Consider the following 25,139-nt stretch of genomic DNA (forward strand, 5'->3'; position numbering starts at 1 on the left):
CAGCCCGCCCTGCAGGGGCACGAGAGACACTTGCCGGGGAGGCCAGGGGGACCCCATGGCGGGGGGAGTGGAGCCTCCCGACCCTCCCCTCTGAGGGAGGAACCAGCCTCTCCCCGCGCTCTGGGTGGGCTGACCCACCGCCAGGCCACAGGGGCCACGTGAGCACACCCCGGCGGCAAGAGAACAGCAGGCTCCGGCCACCGGGATGCGGGAGGCCAGGATGGGCACATGAGCCAAGCGCGCCAGTCCCAGCTCTGTTTCCACAGAGCCCATGTGAGCAGACCTGGCCAATGACAGAGCAGGATGCTCCAGCCACCGTGATTGGAGGGAGCCAGATGGGTACATGACCCAAATGGGCCAGTCACAGCCCTGCCTGAGTTTCCACGCACACGTTCACGAAAGAGGCTGCTGTCCTTCTGAGACCTCAGGACCCAAAGCGGGGGCGTCCTGAGCCACCGGAGCCAGCCGTGCCTCTGTGGAGGGGCCCGCCTGGAAAGGAGCCAGCACAGAGGAAAGCACAGGCAGGAGACGGAGTGACCAGGTCGGGAGGCCTCCCCGTGCCCTGGGTCCTGCCGTGACTGAAGCCTTCCCCATCCCACGAGCCCCCGGCCTCCCCGTCATCCACCAGCGGCTGCGTATCCAACCAGCCCTGACCGATGCAGGGGTGTGCTGTTGTCTCCCGCTCTACACAAGCGGCAGTGAGGCTCCGGCAGTGAAGGCACTCATCCACGCACAGGGAGTTCCGGGCGGCTGTGGTCACCTGCCCCCTGCCCTGTCAGCCTGCGCACCCAGGGCCCGCTGAGCCCCAGCTCCGAGGTCCCGCGTCCCCTTCCGAGGGCTGTGGCGTGCCCTGGCTCTAATAGCAAAGCCCCCTGTAGACCTGTGAGGGCGTGCAGGTGGGGGTGTCTCCGCAGTCAGCCGCCCGGCGGGCAGATGCACACACGCCCACTGCCCTCTCCCCGCCCTCTCCCTGCCGTGTCACCTGAGACACTCACTTGGTCTTGGCTGGCTGGATGTGGTCCAAGTAATCGTGCATTCTGTGGTAGAGAAGGCCCACGATGGTGGTCCAGGCTGCGGAAAAGAAGAGGGTCACAGACACCTGTCAGCCTTCCAGCGGTAGGGCCCCCAGACACACCCACCTGCCCAGCAGTGCGCAGCGCCCACCCTCACACTCAGAACCCAGGGGCCGCTCCTGGGGGTGGGGGCGGGACTCGCAGGGGTGGAATTTTCCAGGAGCCCGAGTAGAAACTTTGTGACCCTTCAGCTCTGGCTTGAACTGTGGCAGTGACTACGTGCTCCTCCTCCGAGCCGACTGGAGACGCACAGATGCCACGGCTCCCGGGGAGAGCCTGACTCGCCAGGAACGCCAGAGTTTCTGAGGGCAGAGGGCCCTGCTCCAGCAGCGGGCACCACGCCAGCCTCCAGCTTTGCGTCCTCTGGGTGAGCATGTCCTGTTTGCTGTTGGCATATGGAGTATTTGCAGCCACGCGACATGAGCGAGGCAGCAGATGCAGGATTTACAAGTGGCGGTGATCACTCAGGTGTCCTCCATGCCTTGTGGCTAGTCCCACCTCTCTGCTATGTGACGGCTTGAAACAGGAATCATTTTTAGTTTAGCAGAGGACGCTTGGAGGAGGAAGTGGTTAGCTATCTTCCGGAGTTCCTCGGGGATATTCGTTGAATATGTTAAGATTTCAGGAATACATTTAGCATCATATCACTCTCACGGTGTGCCAGGTAGAAGGGCTTTCTTTGCTCGTTCTTCTCAAAACAATGAGTCTAGTACGAATATTGTCCCCATTTTACAGATGAGGAGCCTGTAATGCAGGCAGGTTCAGTAACACAGCCAGCAAGTGGCTGAACCAGGGCTGCAGCCTGGGAAGTCCAGCCACCAGTCAGTCCTCGCGACCAGCAAGTCCTGCTGCCACAGGGCAGAGCATGACGCCACAGCCCTGCTGAGTGTGAAGAACGGAGGGTTTCTAGATCCTGCAGCCGGGTGGTATGAGATGAGCAAAGATCATGTACGTAGTTGGCAGATCATAGCATCATCCCCAGACACCCCCCCGTTTCTGTAGTTCACCCCATGTGGGGGGGGGGCATCCTGTGACATCTCCAGGCACCTTTCACGCAGGCAAACAAGAAGGTAGAGGGAGCAGAGGTGGGCCCCTGAGGGCTGGCGAGTGACAACTCCATGCTGGGGAGGGGACACCATGATCCTACACCACCCGGGCTGCTCTTGGTCCCCAGTCTCAGAATCACATGTCCTCTGGCCGGATTGTCAGGAGCTGCAAATCCAAGGCCACAGGCCCATCCCTGACTTCCCAAGGGACAAGCAGTGGAGGCACTCACTCACTTTTCAAGGGGCCAGAGGGACTGTCACTGTAGCAAAAATGGCCAGAGCTGCCTGAGCGTCCGGAGTTGGAAGTAGACCCCTGGGCAGACAAACCCTCACCTAGCCGGAGGCCACCCTGGATGGGGGAAGGGGGATGGCCTCGTCTCTTCATATTCTGCTGACGTGTCACTGTGCCGATCTGGGAGGACACAGTTGTCTTTCACAGTGGACCAGCATCACCTCGAGAGCCTGTCTAAAATACAGATTCCCAGCCTCCTCCCCAGTTCCAGTTCACGAGGCTGGGGCGCACTTGGAATCAGCATTCTGAGTGAGCATCTCAGGCGCCCGCCAGGACCCGCTGAGAAGTGCTGGCCCAGATCTGCTCCTGCGGGAACAGCGAGCGGGCCTGAGGGCCGTGCGTCCTCCGGGTAACGGCCAGCCGCACGTCTGTAGGGGCCGAGCCCCCGAGGTCCTGGGGCAGGCTCAGCGGCTGCACTCACCTTGGCTGCGGAACGCCTCGTGGGGAACCTCGATGTAGCTCTGCCCCTGGGCCGGGAAGCGGTAGTGAGAGGAATTTATGGTCTCGGGTAGGAGTTTGGCCACAGAAAACTCTGAGAACAAGCCAAAGACAGGAAGCCACAGTCAGTAAGCTGCACAGCGAAGGAAACTGGGCTGTCAAACCCCATCTGCTTCTGCTTTTGTTAACAGAATGAGCTCCCCTGGGCAGTTAATTACCTCTAGACAATGACGACCTACAAAAATAAGGGTCAAGGACGTCATTTCCACTGTATGGCTGACACGGCCATCCAGCCACTGTGGGTCTCGTGGCCCGAGGTGACCCCTCCTTCCCTCAGGGCAGCCTGTCAGTTCTCAGGGCTGCTCCTCACCACACTCTGGGGGACCCGTGACCCACAGGAGAAAGAAGGTGCCAGAGATGCTGGCCTTCCAGCCATCAGGCACTATCTCAGCCGACAAATTCCCCCTAAAACTAACCGACGTGGGTCACTTCAGCCCCTGTCCCAGAGTTCGGCTCTTGCAGGAGCGTATCAGCAGTGCAGTGCTCCCTAGATAAAGACTTTTCAAATGGAGGGGCCATGAAGTCAGCGCGTGTGGCCCTCTGCGCCGATTATCTTGGAAAAGCAGATTCAGGCCAAGCCTCCAGCTGGCTCTCGGAAACCTGCTTCTGCAGCTTTTATTCCACAGACACTCAGAGGAGCTGCTGATACCGACTCCTGTTCTGAACAGAGGGGGCTGCTACACAAGATCAGTCCGGCCCCGAGTCGCCACCAAATGCTTCCACAGCTTTGCGTCCACATCATGGCTGAGCACACGCGCCCTGCTCTCACTCTCCCTCCAAAGTGTAATTTTCGTTAAGGGCAACATAGTCTAGAGAAGCAGAGAGGTCTGTCTGAGCCAATGGTGTGTTTGCTGCTGCGTGTGTGTGTGCACCTTTGCCCGCTGTGTGTGCAAACGCACATGCTGGTGTGTACGCACCTGTGCAGGTGTGTACGCACTTGCTTGTGCAGGTGAGCGCGGGGCCGTCAGAGCGAACCCCACGGGCCAGCTGCCCTCCCGAGTCTCCCGCCGCCCCGCCTGCACCCATGGCCACATCCCACACCGAGCTGACCACTACCTGCCATGGAGGAAGAGCCTACGATGGTGACCTGGGGCTCGCTGGCGTCCAGGTTGGAAGAGATGTGGCCCATGACAGTGTCGACGGTCTCAATCAAGCCCAGCACCATGGCATTGTCCTGAACACAACACAACGTGAAGGCACTGAGACAACAGAACCTGCACAGCCAACGTCCTGAGGCCCACCCGCGGAATACCCCGCCAGGCTGTGCGCTGGCCCCACAGCACCCCTCCACGGGAGCAGCACCCTGCATCTCTGAAGGCCGTGGCGGGCCGGGCTTGTGCTCTCGATGAGCAGATGAGAAGGAATGGGGGAGAGCCCCCAGCACTAGCCCTCTTACAGGCGAGGAAGTGATCACTGAGGTCACTCACCCGGCTGAGCTCACAGCACGCAGACATCCCGGTCACCCAGGCCGTTGGCTGCAAGGCTTCTATGCTTAGACACAGGTGACAGAGACCTGGACCCAGCTGCACTCTGAACTCACCTCCACAAATCTCTGGCCGGCCCCCTGCCCTGCCCTCTTCTGTTTCAGAAGGAGGGGGCTAAGTGCCCCCAAGCCCCCTCCAGGAGCTTCATCCTAGTCTCCATGCAGGGGAAGGAGGCTTTGGAGGCGTCAGCACCCCAAATCCTCTCCGGCCTCCGACCTGCCTGGTGCATCCCTTCCCTCCAAGGGCCCTCTTCACTCATTCTGAGTCCCCAGCACAGAGAGGACCCCAGTGGACGCTGCCCCCACGAAAGCAGGGGCCCCTCCTGGTCACCCTGTATCTCTGCAGACAGCTCAGATGGGGCCGACTGGCCCTCACCATCAGACACACGGCTACACTGGGGACAGGGCCTCTCAGCCCCTCGGGTGTGCGGTGGCTGTGCCTCCTGCCATCATGCCCCTTCCATCCTTCCCGCCTTTCTGAAAAGCATCTGTTTGCTAAGCATCCTTAGCATTCTCTCATAGATGCATGCGCCACGAGAATCTAATGAGCTGGAAAAAGAACACTGAGGCCAATTTTAGACATTTTCTTTGAGGCCTGTGGCCTGATTTCAATCAGCCGAGCATAGTTAAACACATGGAAATCTGTGTCTCTGGCGTGCAATTGTTGGGCAGTAGCTGATTCATACCTTCTCTTGAATGCACATTAGAGCCTGCCTAAGTCTGAATAGCTTCATGATTATTCATATTTTGTGGCCAAGCATTCAGAAAAAGTTACTTTAAAATGATGCTGATGAAATGGGTCTGCTCAGGCCCTCCACTGGCCATTTTCTGGGGGGGGGGGGGGAGGTTCCTGTGCTGCGGCCCTGTACACAGACTCCCCCTGGAAGTCAAGGACTCTGGAGGGTTGTGCCTTTTCAAAAAGAATTTGTTTCTATGTGAGACTATATCAGTCTTAAGTTCAGGTCCCCTTTATTCCTCCCTTTGCCAGTGTTCACTCCATCTCATTCCATTTGAAACTGTTCAAATAAAAAGTTCAAATATAAATCCCACTGTAATCTCATTAATAGCATTTCTGCCTCAAACTGCCAAATATTTTTTAAACATCATAGGGGTTCAGGAGAATGAGCACTTGAATATTACACCAGTGTGGTTGCGGCTCTGCTGAGGGAGGCAGTTAAGAGTCCTCCACCCTGCCAGGCAACGTTGGACGTTGTGTGTTGAGACCGCATCAACAGAAAAGAGACAGAGAGCCAGGACCCCAAAGTCACTGGACAGAGGAAAGGCTCCTCGGACCCACTTTGGACTTTGCATGAGTGAGGAGTAAGTTTCAACTGTGCTATGCCACTGAAATGCAGGGGTCTATTTGTTACCAGAGCACAGCCTAGCCTAGGCGGCCTGATATGCCCAGTGTCGCTGGCAGTGGTCCCGCGCGTAGCTAAAGACAACCAGATTAAATCAGACATCAGTGTATTTGTACAATATATGTGCGTGCAAGTGAAACAAAAGCAAGACAGGAAGGGACATGTACGAGAGTGCTCACAATCACGGTCTGCCTTAGGACTTCAGGTGACTGCTCTTTTATACTGTTTTTATTATCTGCAGTTTCTACCTTCTCCACAACACATTAACTTGTTTTATTTGTTAAGCAGTAAAGTCAACGAAGTTACTTTTAAATATAAATATATATTCCATTATCGTTTCTAATTATTTGGAGTTCAGGGGAAAAGAGAGGCTTTTTTGGTTTTTACGTTTATAACCATGAAATACATTTTGTCACATGTTTCACTTTTTTCACTTAATCTAGTGATCTCCAAACATAAAACACTTTTTTTTATTATGACTCAAGAACAATATGACGGTGAAAAATATTTTATTAAAATGATAAATAGAGGTCAACCAAGTACACACTCCTCATGAAGAAATGGAACCATTTCCCTGCTTGGTGTTGAGGAGAATAACACATTACCGACACCCACACAATTCCTGAGCCATACGGAAGACAAGGCACTTCTAATCTGTATATCTGGTCAAAATGAGCTCAAATGTCCCAGATAGCAAGACCGGAAGATGCATCATCTCTCCTAGGGATGTGACTTGGGCCATATTTACACCACTTCCAGGAAGACACACTGGTCCCCAAAGTAAATACATTTTGAAAATCAAAAATATTCTTTTTTTTCTTACCTCTGACACATCAACCCAAGTGGGCAATTGAAGAACCTCTCCCATGGTTTTTAAGAAAACCTAAAGGCAGATAAAATGACACTGCTTAGCATGTATCCTTAATCCTCAAAATCTCAAGACCTTAGATTTTTCCATGTCTTATCAACCACTGGCTGGGTTTTTACATACAGTAATAAACAAAAATAGCTCACATTAGCGTATCAGGTTATAATTGACAAAGCCCATCAGAGGTATTATCTTCTTTGCTCCCTGTGACAACCCGTCTATCAGTGATGATCATTCAGATGTCAGAATGAACACACCTTAGTCATGTTAAGCACAGTACCTCGGAGATATAAGCAGCCCTCAGGAAATGCCTGTTGAATGAATAAGCGAACGAATGAACAGGTGAATAAATCATGGCCTGCTGAATATGCTTTCCATGGGTAGAGAAGCCAAGCTGACTTAAAACCACTTGTGTTCATTGGCAATTACCTCTCCATAAAGAAGTTACTTGGAGACCCTTGGTCAGATCACCTTAAAATCATGTTTGGATTGGCTCACCATTGTTCTAAAAAAAATAAATTAGCTTTTAACATGTTCAAATGGGGAGATTTAAATGAAAATATGTGAATTTCCTTCTTCCTTTGAGAAGAGCAGAAGCTCAGGCCACCCCTAGCCCACAGTCCCACATGGCCACCATTGGCCAACGTGGAACGGCAGCTGCCCCTGTAGTCAGATACGTGTTTCTCCATGTACTCCAGTCCTCACCACTCCCTACTTCCTGACATCCAGTCCAGTCCCTCATTTATATCACTCATGTCAGCTTTTAACTGTTTGTCTTCTACTGTAGACACAGAATTAAACTGAGAGCCTGATCTAAATCTCCCATATTTCCACCAAACTACCATCTCCAGAAAAATCACATTCTTCCTCACACTTTTAGACACTAAATACTGAGAGAATACATCATCAAAACTCCTTGCTCTTTCATTACCTTTATTTGATAAATATTTATTAAGACTCTGAAGGGCAAGACCTTATGAACTAAGGATGAACAAAATATTGGGCTTAAGGTCTAGCGGGCAGAATTTATAATCTAGAGCAGGGAGTCAGCACTTTAAAAAAAAAAATCACCTAGTAAAGTATTGAGGTTTTAAGGCCATACAATTCCATCACAAGCACTCAGCTCTGCCATTATAGAGCAAATGCAGCCACAGACAACATAACTAAATGAGCATGTTCCAATAAAACTTTATTACAAAAACAGGCAACATACCGGATTTGGCCTAAGGGCTAGGCTATAAATTGCTGACTCCTACTCCAAAACAGTTCGGTGGAATGAAAATATAATGCCAGCCACATTGCCACTTTTAGATTTTCTAGTGTCTGTCTGTCTGTCTATCAGAAAGTGCACATGTGCCCAGGCAGGGTGGGCGGCGGCAGAGGGAGAGAGAATCCTGATCTCAGGACATGGAGATCATGACCTGAGCCAAAACCAAGAGTCAGGGCTTAACCAACTGAGCCACCCAGGCGCCCCTCTAGTAGCCGCATTTTAAAAAAGTAAAAAGAAAACAGGCGAAACGAATTTTGCTTCTACTAATTATGTTTCAAACTAATTATGTTTTACTTAGTTCCAAATATCTAAGACAGCACTCCACATGCTAATATAAAAGTTATCAATTCAGTATTTTACATTCTTTTCTTTGTCCTAAGTGTTAGAAATCCAGGGGGCATTTCACACTCACAGCGCGTCTCCCTTGGAATTCGCCACAGTTCACGACCTCCCCGGCCAGATGTGGCTAACAGACCCCTTATCACCCAGCACGGGAAAGGACTTCTCGCCAATTTCCTGTCTGATTGCTAGCGGTGGAAAAAGCCAGGACAACATGGAAAATTGGATATTATTTCTCTTTGAATCAGAGAGGGGCAGGGTTTTGGGCGAATCTGCAGGATTGCTCTGCAGGACACCCAGAGTCAGGTCTCTCCACGGGGGCCCACGCCAGAGGTCCCAGACCGAGGGCCCACAGACCGAATCCGCCTCACAAATCTGCACATAACTGCTTTTAAAATTTTAGTTAGCTGTCCACTACTTAAAAATTGGATTATTTCCCACTTTAGAGATCCGGGTGTGGGGCCTCCCTTGCAAAATCGGAGGGGGCAGTGCCCCAGGTCAGCTAGCCGCCACCCCCGCAGACGGCCACGGTCCCCACTCCTCCTCCGCCTGCCCGGCCCCTGAGCGCATTGCAGTTTGCAACTCCGGACACTGCCAGGGGGCCCAGGGGGAGTCACAGGGAAAGAGGAAACCGCTGAGCTTAACGAGAAAGTCTCCCGCCTCGGCCTGCACTGGCTCCTGTGTTCCAACACAGGCATCCCCTCGAGCCTACGGACACGCCCCAGCCTCCGGGCCAGCCCGCGCGGACTGGACACCCCGGCCAACCCAGGGAACCCGTGGGGGGCGGAGCTTTGCAGCCTTGGCCCCGCCCACGCCTCTTTATGATTGGCTAAGCCTTGGTGCCCCGTCTGCCCCCCGGGCCCAGGATTGGTGGTGGTCATGTGACCGAGCTTCTGCCAATGAGCTGTGAGGGGAGAGGGAACGCTGGGAAAGATTTTCCTTCCGGGTGAAGATGGAGGCGGGGCGCCCTCTCCCTCTGGGGCTGGCCGGCGGGGCCTGCGGTGTGGGGCCGCCCCGGGCGCGGGGAGACACGGCGCAGCGTGAAGAGACCCGCGCTGCCGCCGCAGATCCGTGCTATGCAGGAAGACCGGTACTGGAGCCCGGGGTGAAGCCGGCCAGGGCCCGTCTGGAAGTCCTCAGGGCGGGGAGGCCCCTGGGCGCCGGCGGGGAGGCCGGGCCTGGGGGGCGGGCGCCGGGCCCAGGGACCAGGTCTAGGACTCGGCCGTCCGCGTGCGCTCCGCACCCCGAGGCCCTGCGGGGCAGCACCCCGGAACCCAGCGCGCCCTAGGGGTGGACGGAGATGCCCGAGAAGCCGGCTCTCGCTTCCCCCCGCGGGGGCAGGAGGGCGAACAGGGCCCCCCTTCCACTCGGGGTGCCCGCGCCCCGCGGGTCTGCCTTCAGCCAGCAGGCCGGGCGGAGTGAGGAAGCCTCCCCGCGCGCTCAGCTAGCGCCGGACACCGTTCCCGGCGCACACAAACGCACGGAGCCGCCCCGAGCTGAGTGTCCTGCGGCCTTCCCCACGTCGCCGCAGAGCGGAGCGACCGAGCGCACGGGGCGAGGAGCCGCGGAGGGAAACTCCACGCTGCAGCCAACCCCCCGCACCCTGCTCGGACCCAGAAGCTGCTCTTTGCGGGGGAACCCGCGCAGTCTCCTCACCTCGGCCAAGAACCCCGGTGCTCCACCTCTGCCCGCCCGGGATCCGCCTCTACCTTGACCTGGAGAGTATTTGGAGGAGAGTGAAAAGCGGCGGCACCTTGATTCCATGCCATAAGTGGCACGTTCACGAAGTGCCGTAGGTGACCTTGGCAGTTCCCACTGCCCTACAAGTCACAGCGCTGCGGGTCACAGTGTGTGCAGAGTGAGGTCTGGGGTCCCACGGCTGCACCTGCGCAAGACCCAGTCCCACCCTTCACCTGTGGCCAAGGGGGGCAGCGAGGCTTAGAACTGGAGTTGCACACCCAGATGGCCGGTGGCCAGGTGGATGCAGAGATGGGAACCCTGAAGAGCTGAGGCAGAGCCGAAGGAGGCCCCAGCGAGCTGGGTAGAGCCGGCTGGAGAGGCCACCCTACCTGGTTGTTCATGAGAAGCCTGTAACCCAGACTTTTATGTAAAAGTTCTTGACTTTTCTATAACTCTGTGCAGATTGAGCAAAGCACACCTGTGGGCCAGGATCTGGTAGTTTGCCATCCCTGACCAGCCAGGCACAGAAATCAAATAGCTTTACCTGCGTGAGGTTCAACGCCATTTCCTGTGAGAGAGGCTTGTTGGGTAATTTGAGGGACACATTTCGCAGATAACTCAGTACAGTTCCTGGACTCTGGAAGTTTTTTCTTGTCTCTGTCAAGTTGATTATGATAGGATGGTAAGCGTTGGTGGGCGTCTAAAAGAAATGACAGGCGTGAGTTCAGCCAGGGATGAAAGCCAGGAAGTCCCACAGAAATTCAGTGTGCCCTCCTAAAGCCCCGTGACGATGGCAGGTGCGCCTGCGGCATACCAGGAGGCACTTTTCCGACTACCTAACACATACTGACCTTTCATCCTCTCAACAACTTCAAGAAAAATGCACCCATTTCAGAGATGAAACCAAGCACAGGGAGGCTTACCCAGAAATACATGTGGAACTGGGGTTTGAACCCACACCGATGGTACAAGAGTCTGTGCCCTCACTGTTCCTTAGAGTTCCCAAATAAAGTGGTGTGATTACAAATACTAATTCCAGAGGAGAATGTTTCTGTATGGATTGATCTTCCCTCAAACCTCGGGAGAAGGGGCACAAAGAGAAAACGAGCATCGGCTCAGGTCCCCCCTGCTCTCGGCTCACTGGTTCACCTGCCCAGGAGACGGTCTCAGTGTTCGTGTCCCTCGGCAGTCTGGTTTACTTCCTTTTGACCCCCGAGGCCACAGACCACAAGAAGCAGAGGGCTTTCCCTTCAGTCAGCCTGAGCATCTAGAATTAGTGCCAAAGTTCGCTTCTCCTCCAGGGATGATTTCTTCCCAGACACTATACTGCCAATAAGAAGAGCCAGACTGTCTAATGGAATTCAGTCCTGGCACACAGGCTAAGCAGAAAGCCTTCAACAAGAAGTAGGGCCGAGATCAATGCATGTGCTTACCACAGTGTTGGCTGGGGGTGTCATGAAGAAGCTTGGTGGCGTTGAAGACAACAAAGCATGCTTTCCTGGAAAGAATCAGTAACACTTCATTAAGGACTGAAACATGGTCAGTCTTTCACCCTAAGGAAGCCCTGTCTTTATTCAGAACTCTTCAGCTTCAGACACATCTAAGACAGTCTGAGAATGTTTTGAGTAGGAATGCTGCTGGAAAGATAAAGGGCTAATAAATCAGCTTAATGGGCAGATTGTATGGATTTTCCCAGGTCACGTTACTTTTCTATTTATGTTTCAAATTGCTTTTGAGCACCCTTCATGCAACTCATCATATAAAACGATGATTTTATACAAGCATTTACCGATTTCAAATAAATAGAGAACCAAAAGAAATCACCTTCCGCTGCATCTGGACTATTTGGAGATGGGATACAGAGGGCCGTTAATCTCTGGGCTATAGGACAAACAATCCGTCGGTCAAGCCTTCCCTCCCAGACAGCTGGAACAAGACAAAGTGGTGGGGGGACTGTCCTCTTGAGCCCCTTCGACCCTGAAGATTCTAGTTCTTCTTTCTACTCCATTTGGTTAATCATAAATAATTACAGATAATGAGGACATCCAGCACCAAAGATAAGCCATAGTTGCTCTTCTCTGCCTGTTTTCCACCAATGATTTCTAATTTAGCATTTCCTGGTAAGAACACAGACTAACTAGATACTCTACCTCATTTTTGGAAAATCCCTCAAGGTTGCTTGGGGTGACCCAAGGAAATGACCTCATCACTCCCAGTTAGCTCCAGTAGTACCCGGCCCCCTGGGTTGGGGTGGGGCTGGGTAGCTGGGGACAGACACAGAAGGGGAGACACTGCCTGGAGTACTAGAGCCCCAAACGTTCTGTTCCCCAAGTCAAAGTGACATTTGTTCCTCAGGTGCCCAGTAGTGACAGAAGAGTCACACTGAATCCCACTATAACGCACGTGAGTCCACAAAATAAAGTGCAGGAGAGTAAGGATCAGACCAGCAGTCCTGCCCACCCTCGCCATTGATGACCCTGTGAGGCTGAGAGAAGAAAGGAGACTCTTTCGTGTCCTCTGTCAGTCTCAGGTCCCAAAGGGCTCTTACTTTGTGGGCATCTGGTTGTGTGGGTGTGTTTCCAGTGTTCAAAGATACATACTTGGAAAACCAGACTCTGAATGCAGCCTTCTACTTCCTCTGGTCCCCTATTGGGGGGTGGCCATCCACTGTAGCGCTGGGGGCAAAGCTGACCAGGTGATCAATGATCAACGCTCTGCCTTTGTATGAATTAGAAAAGGCTACCACACGTGGCCTGCTCTGGCTAATGGATTAGAAGGGCCCCCCCCCCCCCCCCCCCCGCTTCTGGACAGGTCACGCATAGAAATATCTGCTTTGGGCACATGCTTTGTGTGCAGACTGGGCTTTATGCAAAGAACAGGTTCTGCCTCCTATGGACCAGCCCCAGCAGGGCCTTGACCTGGGCTAAGAGCAGGCTGGACCTCAGCCCAGATGTCTGTCTGCACACAGCTGCCTTAAACCTGGCTCTGATGGACCGACTCACATGGGGCAGTGCAGGGGACTTCCAGTCATTTCCTCTATACGTGCTTTATGTCACATGACCTGTCTTCAGAACCAAGTCCCCAAGTAATACGGGGTCTGATGGGTCTAGTTCTGGTTCAGCAAAGATGCATGCATGTGCTCCCTCGGACACATAAGTGTTAAGGCAACACCTCTCCTGAATCCCCCCAAAAATCAGACACCACCTTCACAGGGCACAGAGGGTGAGGTGACCTGAAACGCTGTGCTGTGTGTGGGGCTGATGCTCCCCGTCCCCGAACCCTGGGATGTCCTGGGGGACAAGGGCTTGTGGGCACAGCTGCAAGAGAGAGAAACAGTGACCCCTCTTTCCAGTGTTAATAAAATGGTAAAGTAGCAGGAAGGCAGGATTTGTTTGAGGCTTTCAGTAACAAATACAGATGACATCTTGGTCTCGGAGTGACAAATCTCTGAATCTTAGGCTATAAAATGCAAGAGATTGATACATTTTTTTTTATTGTACAGGACCTATATTTTGTCCTTATGGTCACTTGTATGAAAGGAATGAATTCCACTTTCTCAGTGAAAAATGGAAGTCTCAAAGGCTGCCACGGACAGAGACTTCCTGCACGCACCGCGGCCATGCCTGCTCCCAAGACCAGCAGCCCCAGTCATCGCTGGGGAGTCCCCTCTCCTCCGAGGCTTAGATGCGGCTGACCCCACCGCCGTGTCAGAGGTGGACTAGAACCCAGGCTGAAGGCCATCAGCATATTCTGCACCCCGAGCCAGAGGACTTAGCTCCTGGGAAACACATGGATCAGTCTGGCCAGATGGAGGAGATGACAGAAAAGAGAAGCCCCTTGCCTTCTGCTGAGGATGGGAAGGGGACCCTGGAAGGAATGGCAGCCATGTCGGCACCACAAGAAGGAAGCTGAGTCAAACAGAAATTCCTAGTGACACATGTGAGCACCTAGAGCAAACTGGTCTTGAAGCAGATTTTCTGTTGTTTCCATTGCGTGAGATTGTTTAATTCCCTTCTTGGCATAAGTCACTTTAGTTGTGTTTTCTGTCACGTAATGACAGGGTCCTAACAGCTGAGGGGTTCACTGTCAGAACCTGAGGGGAGGCAGGCTTTCACCTGGTCCTGACCTGCCCCTGCTGGTGTGGTGTCAGTGCAGTGGCCAGCCAACGGATGTTTATGAGTGACTGTCGTTTTTTGGCAGATGATTTTATGTTAAAGAATCAGTGTGTTCACTTGGCAGAATGAAAACGGACCGAAGGGAAAGTAAGCATTAATCTTAAAAGCAGTGAAAATGTTGCAAAAAGCTGCCACATGCAGGCACTGTGCTAATGCCTCACACCCATCACACTCTGTCTGCGAAGCCCCAGCCCCGCGGGGCATGGGTGGTACTATTTCCATCCATTTACAAAGGGGAATGCTGTGATTTGGAAAGAGTAAGACACAAAAAGTCACATATTGCAGGAGTCCATGTACATGGAAGACCCAGAAGAAACTCTGTAGAGACAGAAAGTGGATCAGTGGTGGCCACGGGCTGGGAGGGGGACACAGGGAGCCATAGCTAGTGGGTGCTGGATTTCCTTCCAGGGTGATGAGACTGTTTTAAAACCAGAGAGGTTGGCTGCACAATATGGTGTACAGAGTAAGTACCACTAGACTATATACCTTAAAACGGTTGAATTTATGTTACATGAATTTTACCTCAACGAGAGTGACTTCCCAAGTCCCATGGTTCATCGTGGCTGAGTGAAGATTTGAACCCAGGCTACCTGTCCCTCAGGCCCTGTCTCTGAACAACCACTCTGTACTGCGCAAGAAGGGGGCATCCTTGAGGCTCCCTGAGGCCCCATCAGAGTCTGGCTTGCAGGAGGCACCCGGTGAACATTTGTTGATCAAATGCATTAATGGACCTGGAATATCTGCTCCCAGAGTTGTCTGTAATCATCATGTGCACCTCGAAACCCCCTGATGACCAGCAGGATACTCATCCCAGTGTCTCCCCTCTAAGTTGCCAGTTCCTGCATCTTAGGGAACAGATGTTCTAGAGAAATGGCCGTATTTAGGCGGTTCATTAGCACAGCCACCTCAGGAGACTGCGGAGTGAGAAGTGCTAGTAAGGGAGGCAGATAGAAGGAGACTTGCCCTTCCAGAGATGGGCAGAGCTGGCCCGAGCCCTCCCCCACATGCCCACTAACCAATGGCGGCTGTGAAGTACATCGAGATCTCGTCCGGGGTCAGGGCCCGTTCCCAGATGATGAACTCATCAAAAGCTCCATCCTCATAATGCTTGGTCTGGTCCCGCTCAGACCCTATCACGAGGTTGACGCTGGGCTCCCCGTAGGCGTGAGACACTTTGCCACTTGGGTCAGAGGTGCTCAAGGTCCCATTGACGTAGACTTTCAAGCCTTCCTTGGATTTCCATGTAAACAGGACATGAGTCCAGTAGGGACCTAAAAAGAGCAAAGATCACTATTCTGCTGATGTGGGAAGAGCTCCCCATGCATGTGTCTCCCAGTTGTTAAGTACATCCCTCCTGAGAGGATTAGTCACTGTTAACCTTGATGAGTCCTCATATGGATCATAATGTAGACTCCCCTTTCTCAGTCCTTTGAAGCACAGGGAAGAAATTACCTCATCCCCAAAATTCCAGAAGCAGTCCAAAGAGACCCTTTGTTATTTTAAATTAAAATGAAATAATAGCTAATGGCCATTAAGTTGTTCAAAAAAAATTTTTTTTAGTCCTGCCTAGGCCATCACAGTGCAGGTCAATAAAACCTATCTGATAATAAAACTTATCTGAGGGCCTGATTCAGCCCACAGTAGTTGGTATCCATCTCTGCTCTGACATAGTATGTGTGATATTAACCAACATGGTGGTACGATGGTAGGGCCACCCTCCTGGCTCATTCTCTCTGGCATGAGAACCAGAGTCACCAATAAGCAGAATGTTCGTCAGACTGACGGCAGCTTGCCCCACAAAGGGCCTCACTTTGTTTTGCAAGTGTTGTATTAAGACATCTCATGGGCTTGTTTCTGGAAGGAACAGGGCAGCCCTTGAAAGGACATGTATCACCTTGAGCCAGGCATCATCTTAAATCACCCAGCAATTAGCTCCTGGGACACCACCAAAATAAAAGCTTCTGCACAACAAAGGAAACATTCAACAAAACCAAAGGCAGTCTATGGAATGGGAGAAGATATTCGCAAATGACATATCAGATAAAGGGTTAGTATCCAAAGTATGTAAAGAACTGATACACTCAACACCCAAAACAACCCAATTTAAAAAAATGGGCAGAAGATATGAACAGACATTTCTCCAAAGAAGACATCCAGATGGCCAACAGACACATGAGAAGATGCTCAACATCACCCATCATCGGTGAAATGCAAATCAAAACCACCTCACACTGGTCAGAATGGTTAAAATTAATAAGTCAGGAAATAACAGATGTTGGCGTGGATGTGTAGAAAAGAGAACCCTCCTACACTGTTGGTGGGAATGCAAACTGGTGCAGCCACTCTGGAGAACGGTATGGAGGTTCCACAAAAAGTTAAAAATAGAGCTACCCTACGATCTAGCAATTGCACTACTAGGTATTTACCCAAAGAACACAAAGATATGAATTCAAAGGGATACAGCACCCCTGTTTATAGCAGCATTATGTACAATAGCTTAATTAGAGAAGCAGCCCAAGTGTCCATGGACTGATGAATCCATAAAGAAGATGTGGTATATATACAATGGAATATTACTCAGCCATAAAAAATGAAATCTTGCCCCTTGCAATGACATGGATGGAGCTAGAGAATATAATGCTAAGTGAAATAAGTCAGAGAAAGACAACTACCATATGATCTCACTCATGTGGAATTTATGAAACAAAACAAAAAGACAAACCAAGAAGAACAAATTAGTGGTTACCAGAGGGGAAGGGGTTGAGAGCTGGGTGAAATAGGTGATAGGGATTAAAGACTACACTTACCATGATGAAAAATAAAATAATTTTTTAAAAAGATAAAGTTCTATAAATCAACCAATCACCCAGAAATTACCCAGGACCTTTCTTGCTCAGGATTGTGCAGCTTTTCTAATTTTGAGTCTTTGGAAAGCACTTGGGTCCTAAATGGGTCCAAAGTATTATTGTCTTTGCACTTAAAGCAAGAATAACAGATTTCTTCAGTGAACAAAGAATGTATTGCCAGGCAGAAATGTTTACAATTCTCCCCATTTCCCTGGGTGGAAAAAGAGAGTTCAGTAGGACTTTACCTTAAAATATGAGGTAAAGAAGAATAGAATAGAAAATAGAAGAAACCTACTAGGTGCCCCATAGAGTGTCAGCCCCCGAGGAGCACAGAGATAAGACTCTTACAGAAGAACCTGACCTTGGGTAGAACATGAAAAGCACCATGAACAAGGTACAGGCAGTTCTGTATGGGGGGAGGGAGGAAGAGATTCTTCCTGGCCTGGGATCAGAGAAAGCAAATAGGCAAGATTCTCCCAGACCTCTTGCAGAGGCGAGGTGGGTATTCAGGCTTGGTGTGAGTAAGGCTCCCAGCTCACACAGGCAGCATGGTACAGGGAAGGGTTTGACCCAGCCTGTTTGGCTCTAGAGTCGTCTGTGTCTTTTAACAACTGAGACACACAGCCTCGTCTTTAGATGGGTCAGAAAATGAATTGTCCTTAAATATCTCAAAAATATCTTCTCCTACTGGAGGACTTCATTCTGCCCCCTTCCCCCTCCGTGCTTCCCTCCTAGTCCCCGGCCTGGACTGGGCTCCCCGCTCAGCATCAGCCCAACTCTTCTCTCCCTTGTCCAGTTTCCGCTTCGGACCCTCTGCTCCCCCAGCTTCCTGCCCCGGGCCTCTGACTCGTGCCCAGTGCATGACCTGATCTCACGCCGCAGAGAAAGCAGGAATCTCCAGAGCCATGCAGGCCCTACAACACCTACCTGCAAACTCTCCAACATCTACACAGTCCAATGTTGCCCCCCACTTGTCCCAGAGCACCCCTCCCCACAGCCTCAAGTCCTCTCCTCCAGACCACCCTTCCTCCCCTGGTCTTCAGCCTCTGTTCCAGAAAATGTTCACATCCTATTCTCAATATTGCCAAGTCTATACCACTGGGGGGCGGGGCATGGGAAGGAGGCGGGGCAGGAGAAGAAGTAAGAGGCAGCCGGGGAGAGGAGGGGGACAATGAGGGGGAGGAGAGGAGGGGGGAGGGGAGGGCAGGGGAGGGGAGGGAGGGAGAAGTAGAAACAGTGGCCACCATGCCAAGCACCTGGCGCGCACTACTGAATTTCATGCCCCAGACCGTGTGCAGGGCACGTCCCATTGGCGCCTTCCCTCTAGGACACGGAAGCCGAGGCCACGTGTCAGGCTACCTGAGGCAGGCTCTCAGCGGGGGTGGAGGAAGTGCAGGCCCTCTCCGGCAGGGCTCCCCAGGAAGCCCAGAGCGCAGAGGCCCGGCCGGGCCCTTACCTGGCGGACTGAAGGTGGCCTCCCAGGTCATGGCGTTCTCCCGCGTGTAGAGCTCCACCGAGCCCTTGCCGCCGCTGGAGCAGACTCTGAAGCCGTCGGAAATGACCTGCCCCCCGTAAGCAAAAGGGGTCGGTCTGGACTGCTCGCCTCGTGTCTTCCAGAAGAAGGAAAACGTGACCCCTGAGGAAGGAAGGCGACAGGGTGAAGACTGACGGACAGCAGAAGGGACCCCCACAGAAGCAGGTGGTTCTCTCCACTCCTTACTTTTCACGTGAAAAGCCATTTTTTTCTCATTCTAGAGACAACTCATGTTCAATTCAGAAAACACAGGCAATAACAATAGGCCATATTTATCAAAAGCTCAGAGTACTGGACCCTTTCCCAAGAGTTCTGGGCGAATTACCTCCTTCAACATCAGGAAAACCAGGTTATCATCCCCATTAAATGAAGACCCTGAGGCCAGTTTGCCTGAGGTCTCCGGACCGGCATCAAGCCCCCACCCAAGCTCAACCCTTGCGGCCCCGGAGCCCGCAAATACCAATGACCTACACCATCCTGTTCTTACTCCTGCTTTTCGTCCAGAAGCGTCTTTATGGTAACTCCTCCTAAAACCTTCCCTGCCAGCCTGTTTTACGAAGAAGGGAACCAGCTCCTGCATACTGGCTTATAAACCACATCTTAAAAACACTTCCTGCATCTTGAACTTCCTCCGATGGCCATAAATACTCATGGTGTGTCTGCATGGCACTATATTCTAAATTGGGACGGCACGGTTTCGTTCTACTTCTTACTCCCCAGACAAAAGTGGAAGCTAAATCTTCTGGCAAAAGTCATATTCTATCCTTTAGGCTAAGTTCCTAGTGGGGAATTCCCAAAGGGGAAGCCCACTTTTAAGGGTCTGGACGTTTAGGATAGTAATTTCCAACAGAGGCACAGAGGGGGGCCCAGGGGGCCCTGCAGCTAGACTCCAAGACACCCCGTACTGCACCACGTGGACTGAGGGGCCTTTGCTCAGATGCTTCCGAGCCGGCTCCGTGCGTGCTGCGTCTCAGCGGAGAGCAGGTCCAGCTCTTGGCGGGGAAGACCCCGTCCTGCAGCCCCCTTGCAGGCCTGGGCGCCGGGCTCCTCGGGGAGGGGACGTGGGGGCCGGAGCTGGCCGGAGGCTCAGCTGCATGTTAGGCTGCCCACCACTGCCTTCCAGAGCGCGGACCGCCTCTACCTGTGGGGCTGACTCCAGTGAGATTTACCCTTTCCCTGCTCATGAGTAAACTCTGTGCACGCATGTGTGTGCGCGTGTGCGCGCGCCCACGTGAGAGACAGAGACAGACAGCGTGCACATACACGGGTAAGTGCCGAGCTGGCGACCCGCGTGGACTTCGTGTCGGAGCTGGCAACCATCTGGCCGCCCCACCCCTCCCAGTCTGGCCCGGCGGGGAGAGGACAGTGCCCAGAGTTGATCAAAACAGGCCCGTGACTCGGGGTGGGAGGGCAGGGGTGGAGGGCCATTTGCCCCGGGCCTTCTTTATACACCTGGCACCACACTTAGACTTTGGGCCTTATCTTCACATGAGATTACGGACCCAGCCTGAGTCACTGAATCAGCAGACATTTGCCATCACATATGAACTTGCATCCTGTCATCGACCACCTTGACGGTAACGCCTTATGGACTGACACGTTTGTTACAAATTGTTCGAATGTCTTGTGACGATCAGACTACATTATGCTTTTGTGGGCTCCAAGCCCTAATTTGGTTCATGAGAAGCATGTAGAAAAGCATAATTTTATAGTCCTGGTTTGGAATCTCTCCATTTTTTTTTTAATCTAAGAGGAACCTCAAAATAATGGCAGGGGCCTGGAACTTTCTGAATCTCTGAGAAGCTAGAGTAGAACTCCACCTCATAGGGGTGTGTCCTTAGGGCTCCTGAGGAAAGCCAAGAGCCCCCCAAGTGCCCCGAAGGACGGGACTGGGGATGGAAGGCTGCTCAGAGGTCGCGGTGGTCCCAGGGCCCTCCTGTGCTCAGGGCCCAGCCACTCCCGCCCGCCTGGTGGCCTAGGACCAGAGTCCAGCACAAACCGCCGCCCTCCCGCCGAGCCTCCTGCGGAACCTCCCCGCTCTCAGAAATGACCCGTTTCACCAGGAAGCAAACACATGCATTGTGAAATTTTTGTTATGAAATGAATTCCCAGAGGATTCATGGAAGTTAATTTTTTCCAAACACTTTGCTGCATTTAGAAATTCCTTTTACTCAATCCCTCTTGGCCAAACGTCTTTCTGTCCAGGAAGAAAAAGAAAAAGAAGGCAGTCGGTTTGGCGTTAGGTGAGGTGGACGCGAGGCAGACGATGCTGCCTGTAGGGCGAGCATTTCGTTTTCATCCGTGTAACCTGCACAATAACCGCTCCTATCTGCGGAACAGCTGTATCTCTAAACATCCATTCACGTCTTCCGAGAATCTTAGGAGCTCACAGGGAGCCTGTCACGCCTGCGTCCCCGACGAGCACGGCTGCAGGGCACGGGTCATCAGCACAGGGAAGAAACAAGCGGGAGGAAAAGAAGGAACTCTGATGATTGACAAGTTGATTCCCCACTTCTTTCTTCGGATGAGCATTAAATCCGAGTCTACCCAAAAAGATAAAATGAGGAGAGGTCTTCCTCAACAAGACCCAGAAAAAGAAAAGGAAAACATCATCTAGATGCCACAAGGAGAGACAGATGCAATCGAGCGCAGAAATACAAAATTCTGCAAGGTGAATAATGCACCGTAACAACATCAGAGGGCAACCGGCCAACCAGGAAGAAAAAACTACGTGTGATACATTTAACAGTCCAGAAATTCCATGTCCTTACTATGTAAAAACACTTGATAAAGAAAAGCACCACACGAGCATTTGACGGGAACTTCCCAGGAGCAAGGAAGGCTGTTCTAAGATCCTTCCAACAACCCTGTGAAGCGGGTGTGATCGGTGTCCCCATTTTACAGGTGGGGAAACTGAGGCACAGAGAGGCCATGCAGCGGGCAGCAGGCAGGATTGGAACCGGGCAGGGTGGCTGCAGAACCTGCACGGTGGCCACGGCGCTGTCCCACTGCCCCCCGAGACCGCGTGTGCTCTGGAGAGCGCGCGCTCGCTGAGGGAAACTACAGGGATCCTCGGAATTGCGGCAAAGAAAAGGGTGCACAGCAAAGCCCCGGGCCCGGCGAGGAGGGCCTGGCGGACACGCCGTCCTCTCCGCGTCTCTGTGGAGGGTGGGAGGGCAACGGGCAGGGGTGGGGCGGGGGTCTTCCCAGCCAGAGGAGCAGCCCTCCCCAGCCCGGGGCCCAGTGCCGTGTCCCGCACACCTGTGGTTCAAAGCGGACCCAAGCAGCTGCAAGCGGAGAGATCACAGCCACCTGCAGGCCTCGTGGCCAGCGTGGCATCCAGGTGCCCTCCCCCAGGAATAGCACCACTGTGTCCCCTGGGAGAGCCGAGCCCCCCCGCCTACCCCTGTTTCCTCCAGCCTGGGTGCGGCCGACCACGCGGCCCGGGCCAGCTCCATCAGAGCTGCCGCCGCGGGGCCCAGAATCAGGACCAACCCTGCCCTCACCCCTGGGGTGCCTTCCCCAGAGGAGTCTGAGCACAGACAGATGCATGTTTCTGCCGGGGGTGTGTGAGCACCTGCACCAGCCTGATGCAAACAGTGTTTCAAAGGGGCCACGATGCCTCCCATCCCATCTGCTTCCGTGCCACGTGACCCCGCCACTCTCCACCAACCCTCAGGGCCAAGTTCCCCACCTGGCCTGGGCCTGACTTGACCCAGGGGGGACAGCAGAAGTGACCCCGGCCCAGCCCCAGCTGCCACCCCTGTCTCGCAGCTTCTGCTGCCTCTTGTTGCTCTGAGCCGACACGGAAGTCCGGGCCACACAGGCGAGCCCAGAGGGGCCGGAGCGAGAGGGAGGGAGGCTTCGGCGACCCCGGGCCTGGCCACTCTCTGACTGCAGCTGCTCGAGGCCCCGAGCCCAGCCAGCCCACAGAACTGGGAAAAGTGACACCAGCTGGTGTTTTGCGTTGCACACCATAGCTAACCAAACCCAGTCTTGCCTGAAGCCATTCATTCCATGAGCCACTAAACTCCCCCTTTTGCTTAAGCCTAATTGAGTTGAGTTTCTATTGCTTACGATGACTCTCGACTGACACTGACCTGGGGGACCCCACAAGGACGTGCACATGGCTCCCTCCTTCCTTCCTTCCTGACTAGCACATTGGGTTGAGGGTTCGGGGAGGATACCAGAGCGGCCGCTGCAGGGGAGGGGGCACAAGCAGACCCTCCATTCTCTCCCGCTTACAAAGGCACTTGGGTCCAGCCGGAGGTGGCCGCCGCCCAAGTGAGACCACAACACGAGGGACAGCCGTCTGTCCATACACTGGAGGCCCTGGCAGCCTGCTGAGAGCAAGTCTGCACGACAGTGAGCCAGAAGGGCAGGCTCAGGAATGTTCCGGAGTGGGAAACTGAGGGCATCCAAATCCAGTAGCACCAGCATCACCTTAGCGCCAAGCTCAGGTCTCGGAGAAGACCCGTCCCGGGGCTGCCACAGAACACACGGACTGGGGGCGTCAACGGTTCTGGAAGCTGGAGTCCCTGGGGAGGCCCCTCTTCCTGGCTGTGCCCTCACCTGGCCCCTGGCGTGCGTGCAGGCGTTGGTCCCACCTGGGGCCCACCCCCAGTGCCATCCTGTTACAGAGAAGCTTCACCCCATGAAAGCAGAGGGACACAAACGTTCGGTCCATAGCAGTACCTTCACTGCTTCCTTCCTTCATTCATCCCGCAGATGTTTATGGGTGGCTGAGCAAGGGGCTGCAGACAGACAGGTGCACAGACCCACAGGGTCCCTGGGCGGCTGGTACTCACCGCCGAGCAGGGCTGGGGACAGACAGACATGGAACACGGTCACACGGGGGTCTCTGCCGTGACCCCTGGATTCAGTGTCAAGAAGGGACACGGGGGCCATCCGACCTGAACACCTGGAGCGGCTTCCTGGATGGAACCGAGATCTGAATGAAGAGGCGTTCTCCAACAAGGGAGGGACCGTGGAGCACTGAAGGAACCCCACTAATGTGCGTTTCTGGCAGCACGTGGTGGGGGAGGGGAAAGAGAAGCAGAGAATGAGGAGCGGAGCGCGGGGGCCTCCGACTGTGAGGAGGTGCGGAGGGAAGGCCGAGGCTGTGCCCCGGCCCGGGTCCCCAGTGCCGCTGCAACAAATTACCACCCAACTGACCGGCTCCTAACGACACACACTGACTCTCGTCCAGTTCTGGAGGCGAGAGTCTCACGGGGCTACACTCAAGGTGTTGGCAGGGCCGCCTTCCTTCCCTCAAGAAGTCCCAGGGGAGAACGTGTTCTTTCCCTTTTCCGCTTCTGGAGGCGCCTACATCCCTTGGCTCAAGTCCCTTGCTCCCCATTCAAGCCACCTGCACATGTCTCTCTTGGACTCTGCCCTTCTGCGCCCTTGGAGGATGCCTGTGATCACCCCGCGCCCACACACGATGCGGGACCCACAAGGCCCCTCGTTAATCACACCAGCAAAATGGGTGAAGGGAACACGGGAACTGTTCCATTTGACAGCGCATCCCAGGCTGGCAAGCTGCGCGTTCTCCTGGTTTTGGGGGAAGAGAGGCCTCCTAGAACTGGGGCCCTGGTTCCTTCATTTGTCACTGAATGGAGGCTGTCTTGGGGCCTCCCAACTAGTGGGTTCTCAGTGGGTTTTCCCACAGTGCGGCCACTGGGCAGGAGAGGATCCGGGCGTGCAAGGCTCCGACAGGGTAACACCTGCCAGGGGCTTCCATGGAGTACAGGCTGGGGGCAGAGTGAGGCTGGCGAGTGGGGGCTTTCTGGATCCCCAAGGAACGCTCCAGACACCAGGGGATGGTCGACCAGCAAGCTTGCCACCTCCGGTCCCAAACCCTGATCTCCTAAGACACTAAAATGTAATCTCTGTCCCCACGTTTCAGCTTAGTGCTGCTGAAAATGACATTTTCTACCTCCGTATTTTTAAGAGTAATTCCACACCCTAGGTTCCCGGACACCTGCTCCAAGAGGATTTTAGCACGGAGACACGCCCTGACACGACACGAATCACAGCACAAGAGGCCGCCTCCTCCTCAGTTGTCTGCTCTTCTGACAGCAGCGAGGAGAAAATCCATCCGCTTGGGAGTCACGCTCACTAATCCCCACTCAGCAAAGAAATGCCACGGCTCAAATGTGGAGCCCTCGGTGGGCACTGATCCCCAAGCAGAGGTCAGTAACGCACGTGTCGCCCACTTACGGGAATTATTACGGGTTTTCAATTCGTGGGAGGGACATGGTTTCTTTTTCAATTACATCCAAGTGGGTGAAATTTAAAGAAAAACTCTAACTACGATAATAGTTCAGGTGGTACACGCATATCGGTAAAAATTATAAAAGTGGTTCAAAAGTGAGTAAAACTTAAGAATCACTGATCTTAAAAAACATTCCACCACGAATGGAAATGTAGATAATTGCATCATTCAACCCAGACCAGTTAAAGTAAGGGATTCTGTCCTGGATGGTTCTCTGGTGTAGACACCTTCCCAACTTGCTGCAGCGCTGGCTCGATCGTCTGCATCGGGTAAGCTGAGTTCAAGGCACTTGCGTGCCCCCTTTCTGCCCACATCAGGACTGTGGTAATAGAATCATGTCTGTGCACAATTCCTTGGTACGATTTTCAAGCGATCTATGTTGGCCATTCTCAAGACT

General features: G+C 53.3%; 1 protein-coding gene across 5 annotated transcripts in view; it reads right to left on the minus strand.

Moving 5' to 3' along the window:
• The window catches only part of ADGRD1 (adhesion G protein-coupled receptor D1), a 139,625-nt gene that overhangs the window by 82,146 nt on the left and 32,340 nt on the right, over positions 1–25,139 (minus strand). For all 5 annotated transcript variants that reach the window (XM_035724046.1, XM_035724047.1, XM_035724048.1 and 2 more), the window contains 8 exons: positions 18,388–18,567; positions 15,102–15,356; positions 11,344–11,408; positions 10,455–10,610; positions 6,577–6,636; positions 3,966–4,083; positions 2,833–2,943; positions 996–1,071 (listed from right to left, as the gene is read on the minus strand). In XM_035724046.1, coding sequence (XP_035579939.1) covers positions 996–1,071; positions 2,833–2,943; positions 3,966–4,083; positions 6,577–6,636; positions 10,455–10,610; positions 11,344–11,408; positions 15,102–15,356; positions 18,388–18,567 — 1,021 coding nt within the window. The remainder of the gene's footprint in view (positions 1–995; positions 1,072–2,832; positions 2,944–3,965; positions 4,084–6,576; positions 6,637–10,454; positions 10,611–11,343; positions 11,409–15,101; positions 15,357–18,387; positions 18,568–25,139) is intronic.

Source organism: Zalophus californianus, chromosome 14 (assembly GCF_009762305.2).
Source record: "Zalophus californianus isolate mZalCal1 chromosome 14, mZalCal1.pri.v2, whole genome shotgun sequence".
Lineage (NCBI taxonomy): Eukaryota > Metazoa > Chordata > Mammalia > Carnivora > Otariidae > Zalophus > Zalophus californianus.